General features: G+C 32.1%; 1 protein-coding gene across 1 annotated transcript; it reads right to left on the bottom strand.

Moving 5' to 3' along the window:
- Positions 1–1,285: 1,285 nt before the first annotated feature.
- LOC134726340 (fibrinogen C domain-containing protein 1-like) lies at positions 1,286–7,058 on the bottom strand. Its single transcript, XM_063590740.1, has 5 exons — positions 7,055–7,058; positions 3,878–4,005; positions 3,132–3,228; positions 1,989–2,153; positions 1,286–1,571 (listed from the first exon to the last, which is right to left on the bottom strand). Exons 1-5 carry the CDS (start codon positions 7,056–7,058, stop codon positions 1,321–1,323), a joined length of 645 nt encoding a protein of 214 aa, XP_063446810.1. The 3' UTR covers positions 1,286–1,320.
- Between the last annotated feature and the right edge of the window lie 8,543 nt (positions 7,059–15,601).

Raw genomic sequence — 15,601 nt, 5'->3', positions numbered from 1 at the left:
TGCATTACTGAGAAACTGACAATGAGGTTCGGCTGAAAACAAAGCTGTACGACAAACGAGATTATTTGAGCTTCCAAATTGTGAACTTTTCATTTCTATGTAGCAACATTCAAGCAGCGCATACTATTAGTTATCTTGCTGTCATCAGATGGTGTACAGAATTTTACTCATTTTGAAAACAGGATGTAAAATTATAAAAATGGTAAAGAAAAATTTCTAGCGTACAAAATGTATTATTTTTTCAATGTCCATGTTGCTGCATATTGTCAAATACTTTTTACTTGTTTTTTTTGGCAAAAGTTCGAAAATTTCTATGTTCTTTAGAGTTTACAAAAAAAAAAAACGATATTCCCGTGCTTGTATTTTCCATCATGATTTCCTTGATAAAGGGTTGCTGCCCAATAGGAAGCTTTAAATCAAAAGTTCAAAATAGTGACGCTTAAGTCATTAGTTCGTAAATTTTATGAATGCTATCACAAGTTGGTTGACCGTTATGGAATCAACGTTTCACAGATGATATCGGATATGGTTCTCACGTCGTCACTACATTTCCCATCCCATTTCATGAATGTGGCCTACCGAATTAGACTATTTAACGGGTTTGTAATAGCATGAGCCACACAACGGGGGTCACATGTGGAGCACCTTCGATCACCGCCAGTTCTTTTTGGGGTTTGAGTTGCCCAGTCTTTAGTTTTTATGTTGTTTCTTGAATACTATTATTTGTCTGTTTTTTTTATTTTTAGCAATGATGTTGTCAGTTTTTTTTCCAATTATAAGTTTGACTGTTCCTCTGGTACATGTATCTATAGCTCCTTTTTTTAGAGACTAAAATCGAAACCTGGCTCAGTGTTAATATATTTGTATTTAAACATTATACCGGTATACCAAAGTCATTGTGTTCTGTTGTTTTACCTTATTCAAAAGAAAAATCAATTTTGATTAAATACAGTAAGTTCTTGTCCCCTAAGAATGATAAACGAGTTTCAATATTTGCGTATCTCTATTTCATGTAGTTGTACAACTTCCACTCAGTGGTTTAATTGCACCATGTCAGGGATATGACAGTTATTTTCTTTCAACGTTTTTTGCTTTTGACCTTTCGTTTAAAATTTTCCATGGAGTGTGGTAGGTATCTATTTTTTTTTTTACCGGCTTCTAAGTATCAAAAATCATAAATGACAAGAGTCATTCTACGAAATATTCGGTAACGCAATGTTATGGTGCTCTTTAGCAACATAACAGTTACTTGAATTGTAACTAAATAACTATAGAACACTTCTCATTCTAAATACTTTAATCAAAATTGAATGCAGTTCATCATAGTCTTCGCAGCATCATCACCGAGTTTTTCAGTGAGTAGTTTATTCCTTTCCAAGTTCGCCAATAAACACCGCGGTGTTCCAATATTGGTGTTCTAATGAAGTAAACGCCATTCAGATTAGCCGTCACGCATCTGTTATACCACCATCCGCCAGGGAACCAAGTCGAACAATTTCCACTCGGAGCATTATCGTTATCTTGGTCTCTGGTAGAAAAACTGTAGCCATTATGGTGTTCCAAACTGTTACCTATAAATTGATTATTTAAAAACCAATCAAAACATACATGTGCATGATATCTCTATTTGTTTGATATAAACGAAAATTAAGCATCTATGTTCTAGCGAGAGGTTTTTCATTACATAGATAACACGTATTGCAGAGGAAAATAAGGCAGATTGTTAAATTAACCAACAAACATTACAAACAAATCTATTTTGTATTCGTTTGATCATCAAATATTTAACTTCTCAAAACTATATTCATATGTAAAATATCTCTTTTTTTTAGTGGTAAAGCATAATAAAGTTCTGTGCCACAGGTCCGATTATCGGCAAATATCCGTAAACTTTTTTTTTGACAGTCGTTTCTTCATGGTTAACGAATAGTGATTTGATCAAATTTATAATAAACCACTCAATTCAATTTTAAATATAAAGAAATTACCTGCAGTGCCGTAGTATCCATTTGCTGTCAGTTTGAACTTTGTACTTTCAGCACCTATTTTGAAATGTTTATATTTTGCAAAAGCATGGTTTCCCTCAAAGTCTGTTAAGTCTATTCTCATTTCGTACTGTCCATGTGATGTAAGAGAATGCATCTTTATATTTCCTGAAAAAGTCAGCCTTTATTTATATGTTATTTAATTATCCTCATATTTAAATTCATGAACTGAGAATTTTGAGACATATTAAGACTTGAAATTATTTGACAAATGATTGTGTTAGACAAAAAAAAACTTGAAATTATAAATGATATCGGAGATATATTCAGCATTGCTTTCTTGCAGTATTGTAGAATTAGGGAAACACTTAAGTTCGATTTATTTCCAGTCTTTTAACTCAAAAATACAATACGCTCATTTTCAAAATTCTTAAGGTTAATGTGATTTTTTACAAACGTCTAGAATAAATACATAATATGTTTTATAAAAATGAAGTTATCTTTTTCACAGTATTTTGTAGTTACAAGCTAGCAGCCAGTTATTCAGTGGTTTTTGCTTGTTTCTGTGTATCATATTTGCTGTCAGTTCATAATGTTTTACATAAACCAGTACGTCCGTTTTGTCATAAGTTTAAAAAAAAAAGAGGTGGTATGATTGCCAAATGAACCGACTCTGCACAGTTATCAATGATAGTTTCACATTTGTCTTTTCAGGGCCTTTAAGGCTGACTGTGCAGATGGGCTTTGCACATTGTTGATGGCCTAAAGCTGTTACCATCTATGTTATTAGACAGTTTTACCACACCTTTTGTCTGTATTGACCTAAACTTAATCGCGGCAACAACAGAAACACAATAAATTTATTCACGTTAAGATTTTTTACACCGAGTCTTCTAAATTAATTTCGTACAGCAGCATATAATAAACTCGCGTGAAAATAATAATATTGTTTCAAGAGCTACACATATATATAAGTACTCCATTTCAATCTTTATTCAAAACTATTGCTGTTACATTTGTTCAATGGGACAACAAGACTGCCAAAAGTTTAAATTGACAGTTGAATCTATTGAAAAGTATCATTGGGTTCGCAATAACAATTTAGAATTTTTTTTATCAATATTTAGAATGATAAGAAAAGATTACCAAGCCAGAATTCATGCTTGAGATATCCAAAACCATGTTTGTAATCATTCCATCCTCGAAGGAAATCAACATACCCGGTTTCTCGCCTTTGGAAAACCTGAAATAATTTTTCAGTATATTTTTCTAAATATTTGTATTTTATTTTAGTAAATTTTTGGTGGTTTAAAGATTTATTTATTTTCAACGCTCCAATTTGATGATAATAATTATATAAGTATGAACGTTAAATTAAACGATAAATTAGCGCTTATTATGCATGTCGAACCAGGCATCATTCTATGTGCCTGAACTAGCTCATTAGTTATCTGTTGGTGGTCGTTAATTGATGTTTGCCATATTTACTTTACTTTTTTTTATTCAATGCTGTTAATATTTAAAGTTAATTTTTTCTGCTTTTCTGTTTCACATTTTATCATCCCTATAGTAACAAAAATGACGAGAAAAAATACACAAAACAAAACGAAACAACTTCAAAGAGCATATTATTCATTAAAATGACAAAATCCGTAAGTTAATTATGATTTTGTTTGAATGTTTCAGTTAATTTTCTACTTTTGTTTTAAGTCGTGCGGTCTCAATTGAATAGTACATCAACTATCAGGGATGAATCAACTTGGAAGTATGAAAACTAAAAAAGTGAAGGAAAAAAAATAGAATACGTTAAGACATGAAATAATATAGTGACATCTTCATTCAATTGTTCGAAAATCAACACGTACAGTCTAATAAGATAAACAAAAGCTTACAGTCCAGTGTCCTCCATCTATTTTCATTTCGCAATACACTTTAAATCCAGTTGTATATCTAGGATAAACTTTATAAACGCCATTTGGACACCAATCTGGAATATCGTTGCAGTCACGTGGTCGTCCTCCTAGAGAGTATAAAATTAAAACGAGACATATGCAATACGGAAGTAAGCTTAATAGTATCATATGAAAATCAGCTTTATTAAGATGCATGTCTTTGAATTTTATTAATGTAATACATATGTAGGACTCTAAAGTGAGATGCATATGGTCACGCTAAATACGATGGTGTCTCACGCTAAAGTGCGATGGTTGTTATTTCGCTTAAGTACGATGGTGTATCACGTTAAAGTGCGATAGTCCAAAGGCTTAGATTCGAAGTATTAAAACATCGAGGTTTGAAAAGTCTTTTTGCAAAAGCTATTATGCTACGGTTTAACACATGTGATACGCTTTACAATTTACCGGTAGGCTGAAGTGATTTTTTCTAAATTAACAAGTCCAACCAAGTAATAATTGCTTTAAAGGTAATTGATGTTTTTTTTAAGTATTATATTTCATGTAAAATGAATTTTTAACAATTCGAAGCGTATTGAATATTGGATAATTGGTGTAGATTGCCGTTCACACTAATCATGCTAATGTTACAACCTCCCTTAGCTTATATTTGTCATTGAAAATTAAAAATACGGTAACGAAATTCGTTCATTGTCGGAATATGCAACATTTATTTGTTTAAGCTTCAATTAATTTAAATGCGAGAGAAATGCAATCAGTCTATGGAAGAAGCGTATCGATAAAAACTTTTCTTATATCAATGAGCGGTATTGTCTAATATCAATAGTAAATATGCAGACACTCCATGCGGGAAATGTTGTTTTCGGCAACGAAAAATTAAGAAAATACTAATTTTAAAACTTATTGTTCAAAGATAAACAACAATTGAGTCTAAATATACATTCAGAAGTTAGTTAGAAGCTAAAGTTTATGTTCGTGTAAAATTTGAAGTGCTGTGTATTTCTTATATACATAAATAAACAATGCGATACTTTTAAAATATCAATGCGATACTTTTAAAATACAATGTATCATAACTGTGTTTTTGTAATATCGATATTAGTAATAATTAGTTTTAATATTTGACTGCTGTATCCATATTTTGACAATTTTACCTATTATGTCTGTTTTGTTCATGCATTGTTGTAAATATGACAGAATTTGATGATACTGTCATACACGTGACAGGTTTTACTGTAATATAACAAGGTTCAATCCACCATTTTCAAAATTTGAAAATGCCAGTACCGATGGGGTTTAATAAACAATGTCGTAATCAAATAGCTTTGAAATTAAAATCATTGTTCACATATATATATATAACATTTAGCAAATTTATAATGAACGCACCGAAATAATATATATCAGATATGCTCGCAACGCATGCATGGAAGACTTTCTTTATTGAAAACAATGAAACTAACTTTTGACAAAGATCAATCATACTGTCCTCGTTCAGATTGATTCGACAAAATTTGGCCTGTGCATTTTTGAATCTCCTTTTTTTATACAAATTAGACTGTTGGTTTTCCTGTTTGAGTGGTTGAACACTCGTAATTTTTTGGTTCCTATATAGCGTGGTGTTTGCTGAGAGTCAAGGCTCCGTGTTTAAGGTCCTACTTTGATCTATAATGGTTTACTTAAAACAAACTATTACTTTGATGGAAAGTTCTCTCATTCGAACTTATGCACCATCTTCTTAATATATCTATAAATCTTATATCAGATAAACCCCTTATAAATAAAAGCTGTCCTGTCCTTAAAAACGTCATTTGGGTGCTGAATCTTTTGTTAAGTGCAATATGAACAAACGCACTTCTAAAGCTTTAAAGGTAACGACAGTTATGATGGTACAAGAACGATTACGTCAATAAAAATACCTTCTATTTGAATAAACAGCACTGAACGATCTAAATGTATAAATATATTAAAAATATATACACATTTCTAACGTCAACAGACATTTACATCTTATTCATTTGTTTTCTAAACATTTTTTTTAGTATTCATTGTAGAAATGAATTTATAACAAGCAATACGGATTGTTATTTATTCGATCGATTACTAGTCAAAAACGTTAGTCAAATCTCTGTTGTAACAAAGCAACGGAATGCCCTCACGGTCATCGCGATGTAAAAGAGCGTCCAGGCGGCGAGCTGATTATGTTCATAGTGATATAGATTTACCAACAGGGAAAGTCTTTGATATAAAAAAGAACTGTTTTCCTTCTCAATATTTTTTCTATGTTAATAATAAACATTTTTTCGTTGTATCTGAAGTTGTTCAACTTATAGTCTGAGGCTACTCAGTTGGTATCTTCAAAGTTCGGGACATCAGCATTTGTACATTTTAATTTGTTTGGAATATTTATTTTACCATTTGAATATTTATTGTTATTTGGAGCTGTATTGGATTGGACTGTTTGAAAGAATGGTTTTTTTTTTTAAGTAACGATATGTATGGTCCGCAACGAAGTTGTCGGTGCCATATAGCTTTACCCTTGTTCGAAATTCCGTAATTCCGAAAATCCGTAATTTCGAAATTCCGTCATTCTAAAATTCTGTAATTTCGTCATTCTGAAATTTCGTCATTCTGAAATTCCGTCATTCCGTAACAAACCATTATACGGAGGTTTTTTTTAAACGCCTTCATATATTGGGCTGATTTTTGTTATGTGAGTTAACCATGATGAGTTACAGATCAAGTTTAAGTTTTGTTCTGCTTTGCTAATTTTTGCCGAAACTACGGGCTTTGGACTTTGATAAATTGATGAAAATCTCAGTTATACAGACTTTTTTTCTAAATGCTTTCAGATATTGGACTGATTTTTTTTGTATGTGAGCTAACTATGATGATTTGCAGATGAAATTTAAAATTGTTTTTCTGCGCTAATTTTGGCCAAAATTAAGGGTTAACAGCTTCGAAAATTGTTGAAAATCACATTGATACTGACTCTTTTTCTATACGCCTCTAGATTTTGAGCTGATTTTTTACATGTGAGACTACCATCATGTTTGTGTCCACATTTGTTATTGAAATTGCAAATTTTTCAACATTTTAAGACGGGACAATTTCTGTTGCTTTGACATATCTAAATTTTGTCTGTTTCGATATTACCCATGTGGATAGGCTATATCAGTGTGACCTCAAGGGCAGATCCAGCCGTTTTCAAAACCTAGGATAAGGGGATGGGGTCCAACCATATGTCCCAATTCAAATGCATTGATACTGGACCTATATTAGAATCTAATAGGTTAGTAGTCTATTTACAGCCGCATTAAATTCTACCATTGCATCATCACTTCAAACAGAATTAGTCGGTTAAACCATGTGATTAAAAACAAGACTGAACAGGTTATTAACACTTTCAAATATCAATAGGGTCAAGCAACATTTTTAAAATGATAAGATCGTGTAAGCGTTAATTTAGTTACAGATACGAAATTTTAGTGATATTGATCCTCAAACATTAAGCCGGCCATGAACTAAGTTTGTGAATTATGTTTGCGGTTCTTTTGACATGCATTGTGACGTGTCATCGTATTAATTTTATATTAGAAAAGTATCGCATTTATAATTTTTTTATATTAAAAAAATATCGCTATGATATAAGACAAACATCGCATTGATATTTTAAAAAATAGCAGTATCTTTGACTTATAGGCGATTTTGGCTTATCCAACAATTGAATTCATCTCAATTGCATTCCACATAATTTGCTACATGACATTAATTGAATTTGTACATCTACAAATGATAAATCGTGCATGTATGTCTCATTTATTCAACAATTTAGTTTTCTCGTTTAAATACACCTTGCTTTGTATAACTTAAAATAATTCATGGAAATTTTACAGCAGACGTATGTCTTGTTAAATGTCAGCCTGTTTTAAGAAAAGAATCATTACTTTATATCGAGAAATCTTCGTTCCTTCATAGAAATGTAAACATTCGTCTGAGATTTCCCACAATACAACTCGTTGATATAAGACAATATCGCTCATTGATATAAGAAAAGTTTTTATCGTATAGCACCTTCCATAGACTGGCAATGTTCGCCGAGCTTTCTCCTTTTTCGTAGCGAGTACAAAAACATGTATCTTTATTTTACCGACGTTACCTTTCATTAAAATCGAAGGCATTTTAACGGAGATCACAAAGTAAACTGCCACATAAACAATGATTCGAATGTAGCCGTTCGCTTCAAATAGAAGCAGGATAAGTATGCGTATACTGTTTTGTATTTATATACAATTGTAGTAGAATAGTCGACTGTAGTCCTTCTTCCAGCACTCGAAAAAAAAAAACATTGTGATTCAGCCGACAAAGAATCAATTACTAGTAAGTCATGAACATTTGGTGTTTAAATTGTTAATAAAATATTCCTCATCTATATCTTCCGGCATGTTCATTTTTAGTTTGTATAAACGACTGTTAACGTCATTATCGAACTACGTTTCTAACGTCTATATTTTCGCGGACCATCGGACCTTAGATTATGGAAGCAACGCACTTTAGCGTAGACCATCGCACTTTAGCGTGACCATCGTGCTTTAGCGTCCCCATCGCACTTTAGAGTCCTACATATATAAATACTAAGAGAATATTAAATGTTCATTAGGCAAATGATCAAAATTTCGTGTGATTGTTTTGTAAAAGTTTTTCTTACTATGACATTCTGGATACCAATCAGTTTTTGCCAATACCAGTATTCTCTCAGCAGCCTTTCCATAAAAACACACGCCTGTATAGTAAACATACACAGAAACAAATTCTTGTATATATAATAATAAAGTAAAATTGAGAAAGGAAACGGGGAATGTGTCAAAGTGAAAACAACCCGACCATAGAGCAGACAAAGTGTTTAAATTAATGAATGATATAATCAATCAATCAAATTGCTTTTGCTTTAACTGATCAATCATAATTACCGTAAATATACAGTTTTGAAATACTGGAAACACACACTACGTATACAAACGACTCAGAGTCTGAAAAGACCATATCTTAATTGTGATCGACTAGTTAAGTCGAGCACATATTTTACTTGACAAGACTCGACATTTTTATTGATATAGATATAAGAAAATGTGGTATGAGTGCCAATGAGACAACTCTCCATCCAAGTCATAATTTTTAAAAGTAAACCATTATACGTGAGAGTACGGTCTTCAACACAGAGCCTTTGTTCACACCGAGCAGCAAGCTCTAAACGAACGGGCCAAACAATGACTGGTGTAAGTAGTTATTAAAGGTACCAGGTTTAAAAGGCATACGCCAGATGCGCGTTTTGGCCGTCTACATTAGACTCATCAGTGACGATCAGATAAAAATAGTTAGAAAGCAAAAACAAATTCAAAGTTGAAGAGCATTGAGGACCCAAAATTTCAAAAAGTTGTGCCAAATGCGGCTAACGGGAAAATCAACGGTCCCATCTATATAAAAACGATCGAGAAACGAGAAACACTTATGAATAACATCAACAAACAACAACCACTGAACATCAGGTTTCTGACTAAGAACAGGTGGAAAAAAATACAGGATACAGCGGGAATACACGTTTTAATAGGTACTAACATTCGCTCTAACCTGAAACAATACTAGTGTTACATCACAACATAGAAACTCAATCAAAAGACATGTTAATACAAACAAATGAATATACACTGAATGAATACATTTTACATATGAACGTGACAATGTAAATACAAAATCAATAAAATACGGGTTATATGTAACAAGGATACTGTTTTTGTTAAAAAGAAATTGTGTACTAAACTACAAATAAGTATGCGTTGTTTTTACTTTAAACCATAAAAAATCAATAATATTAACATTCACATTAAAATTCTTAAAAAAATCAACTAATAAACATTGAATAGGCCTTACCTGTGTGACACCTAGACGGAACACAATGTTGGCGACTTGAATTAGTTTGTAGCTTTGCATTTCCAAAAAGGCAAACAATAGTGACCAGTGTAGAAATAATCATAATGCTATTATATCATATATGGTATGCGACGGAGGAAAACAGTAGCACAGAACAGTCGCTGCAAAATCATTACTTTTGCATTTCTAAACATGCTAAAGTATACTGCGTCGTGTGTGGCAGATGTTTGTTAATATGAATATTGCGTGATAAGATATTTTATGTATCTAATACTAATTCAGTTGCTGGAAACTTGATTTTCTTTTTATTGTATTTAGATGTTTTTGAATTCATTGAATTGAATACGAAAAAATCCCACATCTCAGTGAAACAATATTGTCCTTTTGACACATTCCCCGTTTCCATTCTCGATTTCATCTTTTGGCGTTGACCTTGTATTATTTTCTCAGATAGAGCTGTGACTCCGAAAAATTAAAACTCAACTAAATTAAACAATAACAACATTTTTTTAAAGGCACTGGCTACGGTTACATGGAAATGTAACAATAATAAAAATATTATTGTTACATGGGAGACTAATTGCCAGAATGCATTGTTGGGTAAGGAACCGATTAATTACGAATGTAACAATAATTATTGAGGCTACGGTTACCTGGCGTTATTGTTACATGAAATTCAAAAACAGCAATGTATGATGGGGCTAGTAATATGTACTTATGATAATAAAAGTTAGACACTTATTTTATATACAATATAATATACAATAAAAACATACAATTTCTTGATTTTTTTTATTTACAATGACAGTTTCTACATATCCAGTCATTGAAGTGGTTTTTGGAGCATGTTCAAGTCCGACAAATTTTTGATGAAACAACTCCAAGCAATATTCGTATATAGGTATATTGGTTAAAAAAGGAAAAAAAACGATACTTTGGTCTGGGTGAGCTCAATCTGATTTTGAAATGAAATTACGTCCTCCATGGACGAGATTGAGCCCGGAATGGAACATCATCGTAACATGTACATACAGAAGTTCATAATATTGTTAAAGTTCACAGTTAGAAAACTTTGCTTTTGGTGTATATATGAAGTTGTAGGTTTGTGTCTTGATATTGTTTCAGTTTCGTTTCAAACGCATCCCAATTTTTAATGTTTTCACCCAATACAAAATTGGAAATAGGAATCTCTTCGTCCATTGTTCAAAGTATAATGACAGTTATAAAAGTAGCTGTGCACTTAGATACTTAGAAGGGCACATTTTTCTCAGCCGGAGTTCTCGACAACAAACCATTATTGAACTATATTTTTCGCCTTTGGCACTACTTATCTGAAGTAAGAACATCAAAACCATTAATAGGTAAAACTATTTTAACACCATTGTTATGTTAATGTAATCATTACAGTGTGTACTGGCTGGTCATTTATCGCGTATGATACGATCTTGACACGCCTACATAGCTAATGCATATTCATGAATATAGATAAGAACAGCACGTGTGGCCAAAACTGAGAGTTGTAGATTTGTAGCATAACTGTACATATGTAGTTTTTGAGAATATAGAATAGATACGAAATATAGTTATTAATTATTAGTATTCGAGAAAGGAAAACACGGATCTATTACCATTTGCTGAATAATGATATTCATTATTTATCATTATAACAAGTATTATTTAGTACAAATGAAGGAATTAACAACAAAACTATAGAAGATTTAAGTTTAATCAATCTAATGTACATTGCTGTTTTCCATGTAACAATAACGCAATGTAACTGTAGCCTCAATAATTATTGCTACATTCGTAATTAATCAGTTCCTTACACAACTTTGGATTCCGGCAATTAGTCTCCAATGTAACAATAATATTTTTATTATTGTTACATTTCCATGTAACCGTAGCCAGTGCCTTTTTTAAAATTGATTAAGATTTTAAAACATTTTTTTCATCTCTCTCCATTACATGGCTCTTATTAAGGAACAATATGAAAATAAGACAAAATTGTCATGATTTTACACCATTCATTGCCTTTTAGAACAAGATTTTATAAACTATACAACATTTACAAAGTTAACTTATTTTTATTAATTTGGCATGCGGTACATTTTGTTTCGACAAGCGGCAGATAACTCAACATGGCCGAGGGAGGTGCAGGAGGTAACTTTAAAGTTCATTAATACATACGATGATATTGGTCTTGTCCTTGTTGTATTACTTTTGCAGTTTTGTGGTCATTTTTTTGTTTTTAAATGCCCTCAGTCATCGCAATATATATATATTCGAACCTAGACTATACCTTATTACTTTGTTTATTCTAATAATTTAGGTATGGCATGCAGTTTTCACAATAAACAATTTTACCACAAGTTGTATAAAAGAGGGACGAAAGACACCAAAGGGACAGTCAAACTCGTAAATCTAAAACAAACTGACAACGCTATGGCTAAAAATGAAAAAGACAAACAGAAAAAACAATAGAACACATGACACAACATAGAAAACTAAAGAATAAACAACACGAACCCCACCAAAAACTAGGGGTGATCTCAGGTGCTCCGGAAGGGTAAGCAGATCCTGCTCCACATGCGGCACCCGTCGTGTTGCTTATGTGATTACAAATCCGGTAAATAGTCTAATTCGGTAGGTCAAATTCATGAAAGGGAAGGGGATTGTAGTTACGACGTAAGGAACATATCCGATATCATTTGTGAAACGGTTATTCCATAACGGTCAACCAACTCGTGATGGCGTCCGTAAAATTTACGAAGGGATGATTTCAACTTCACCATTTGGAACTCTCGGTTTAATAGCTTCCTTGTGAGCAGTAACCCTCTATCAAGAAAATCATGATAGGAAATGCAAGCACGGGAATATCGTCTCAATTGGGAGATATATACCCCGTTTACAGGTGCTGCTGGAATGTTGCTACTTAGAAATGGAAATTTCACAATTGGAAAGCTGAAATCATCTCTTTTGTCGTAAAGTTTTGTCTTCAACCGACCCTCATTGTCAATTTCTAGATGTAAGTCAAGATATGAAGCCGACTTAACTGTATCTGTAGTATCCTTTATCTCCAATTCGATGGGATAGATGCGATCCACATAGTCATCAAATTTTGAATTGTTAAGTGAAAGAACGTCATCTATATAGCGGAAAGTAGAGTTAAAGGATATTGCTAACTTCTTATCTTTCTTCCTAAGAAGTTCCTGCATGAAGTCAGCCTCATAATAATAAAGAAACAAGTCGGCAAGTAGAGGGGCAGAGTTTGTTCCCATTGGGATGCCGACAGTCTGTTGAAAAACACGTCCTCCAAATAACAAATATGTTGTCAATCAAGAAATCAAGCATCTTGATAATATCGGTTTCAGAGAATTTTTTGTTTGAATCAGAATGGTTCTTTACAAAGTATGATTTATCCCTCCCCAAGACAAGATACTTGTATCTACGTTGGCCATTCTTTTTTATGAAGCAAAGTAATACCAACTCTTTTAATTTGTCTTTTAGTTTGGAATGTGGAATACTTGTGTAAAGAGTAGAAAAGTCAAATGTTTTAATACTGTTACAAGATGAAAGAGAGTTAGATTGTATGTACTCTAAAAGATCTTTGGAATTTTTAAGTATCCACATCTGATTCACGCCACCTCTAGAATAGGCAGTTTCACAATAACTTTGAAGCCCGTCTTTGATTGCTGATAAAATGGATGTTAATAATTTAGAAAGGGGTTTCGTGGAGCACTTGGAAGACCCAGCAATATACCGTTGTTTGTAAGGACACTTATGTAGTTTAGGTATCCAATACAAGATCCAGTTCTTCATCTTTGGTTGAAATACCAAAGGAACAAAGAACAGACCTATGATTATCCAGGATTTCCTCTTTGGTAAGTGTCGTGAGGGTATATGTTGGGTTTCCAAGTGAATTGTCTATACCTAATTCGTTTATCAAGCAATTAATGTAATGACTTTTACAGATAAAAACGATGTTATTTGGAGCTTTGTCTGCGGGGACAACAACATATTCATCATGGAGGTCAGATAGGTGTTTAGCAACATTTGGATCTTTGAAGATTGACGTAGCATGGGCATTGATGGACCCATTCAGTTTCTTAATTCTGATTTGTATTAACGACCTCACTGCCTTAATCCATTCGGATAGAGTGTCTACGTCTTCCTTCTCGCGCTTAGCCCATTGCCTGGCATAATCCTCGACTGAATCCATCAAAATTTTAAAGTTGTGCTTCCAATTGATGGATTTAGGCTCACGATATTTCGGACCTTTCGATAACACGTTTCGTAGAGAAGTGTTATTAACAATGTTAAGGTCACCGGTAATAACGTGGCCAGCATCTTCATGATTTCTAAGAAAATATTATTTGTGTAATTATGATTTGTGATAGAGTGGGGTGCTCATTTTCGCCACATCTTTTCATGTTTTCTACAGTTTCTGTTAAGGTCTAAATGTTTTTGAAGTATACTAATATTTCTATATGAAGATAACTTCAAATGCAAAATATTCTTAAGCTTGTAAACTTGTTTGTTTGAATATAATAATCTGAAAAGTTAGATTAAAGGGTGTTTGAAATTGGGAAGGTCTAAACGCGGAAGTGGAAAACGCGGAAGGGAAAAATGGGTGTATTATAACTAATATCTCTGGAACCGCTTAAGCTAAATCGATAAATAAAACTGATTTTGAAAGCTATTGTAATAGACTATAAGATAGAATAAAAAATATATATATTTGAATATGCTTTTTTACCGAAAAGTTGACCGGAAGTCATTCTTAGTGTGACTCTGGTAACACATTTATGAACATTAAAACTTAAATTCACGAAAAAGCACATAACCCGGTCAAAGTCTGTCAATTGATTCTTGAAGACATTTAAATGACAAATAATATGATATAAAAGAAAAAATAAATATATTACTGTAAAAGGGCAAAAAGTTGACCGGAAGTACCCCTTTACACAAATATTGAAGTGAATTTTTCAACTTTGAATGAAAATTCACAAAATTATAAAAAGCTCGGTCAAAGTCTGTAAATTGATTCTTCAAGACAATTAAAAGACAAATAATATGATATTAAGAAAAAATTAAATACATTACTACAAAAGGACAAAAAGATGACCGGAAGTCACCCTTGTATATAAATGATGAAGTCAATTTTTAAACTTTGAACTAAAATTCACAAAAAAATTAAAAGCCCAGTAAAAATCAGGAACATGATTGTGAAAAACAATTTAATAACAAATAATATGGTATAAAGAAAAATATAAATACATTACGTAAAAGGGGTAAAAAGTTGACCGGAAGTCACCCTTGTATATAATTGATAATGTAAAATTTTCCACTGTGAACTAAAATTCATAAAAACATAAAAAGCACGGTCAAAATCAAGAACCTGATTCTAAAATTCAATTAAATGGAAAACAATTTGATATATATCAAACGAAAATTGCAAAAAAATTGACCTGAATAGAAATAATTAAAATCTTGACCCTCGTTTATGGAAAAAATGACTAATACTAAATATAAAAAAGAATCTTAATCTTCAAGCAAAAGAAATAATTATCTAATTGTATTTTTATCTTATTTTATTAAATTTCAATAGTATCAACATACTTAACATTACTGATATTTCATGTATTCCATTTAAATATCTGATCTGATAAAGTTTTCGTTTCTTTTAGTTTCCATTTCATCTTAGTTGATATCATCGATTTTTCTTTTATTCACAGGGAGTGATTTATTAATTTCGGTCGATTTTTGTTTTTTTTA

Source organism: Mytilus trossulus, chromosome 7, assembly GCF_036588685.1.
Source record: "Mytilus trossulus isolate FHL-02 chromosome 7, PNRI_Mtr1.1.1.hap1, whole genome shotgun sequence".
NCBI classification, from domain to species: domain Eukaryota; kingdom Metazoa; phylum Mollusca; class Bivalvia; order Mytilida; family Mytilidae; genus Mytilus; species Mytilus trossulus.
The sequence above is the reverse complement of the archived record's forward strand: the minus strand, read 5'-3'. Positions and strand labels throughout refer to the sequence as shown.

Excerpts from the sequence above, each read along its gene's own strand:
- LOC134726340 (XM_063590740.1), bottom strand. Across the intron at positions 3,229-3,877 it reads TAGATGGAGGACACTGGACT|GTTTTCCAAAGGCGAGAAAC; the intron begins GTAAGCTTTTGT and ends AAATTATTTCAG. Across the intron at positions 2,154-3,131 it reads CAAGCATGAATTCTGGCTTG|GAAATATAAAGATGCATTCT; the intron begins GTAATCTTTTCT and ends TGACTTTTTCAG.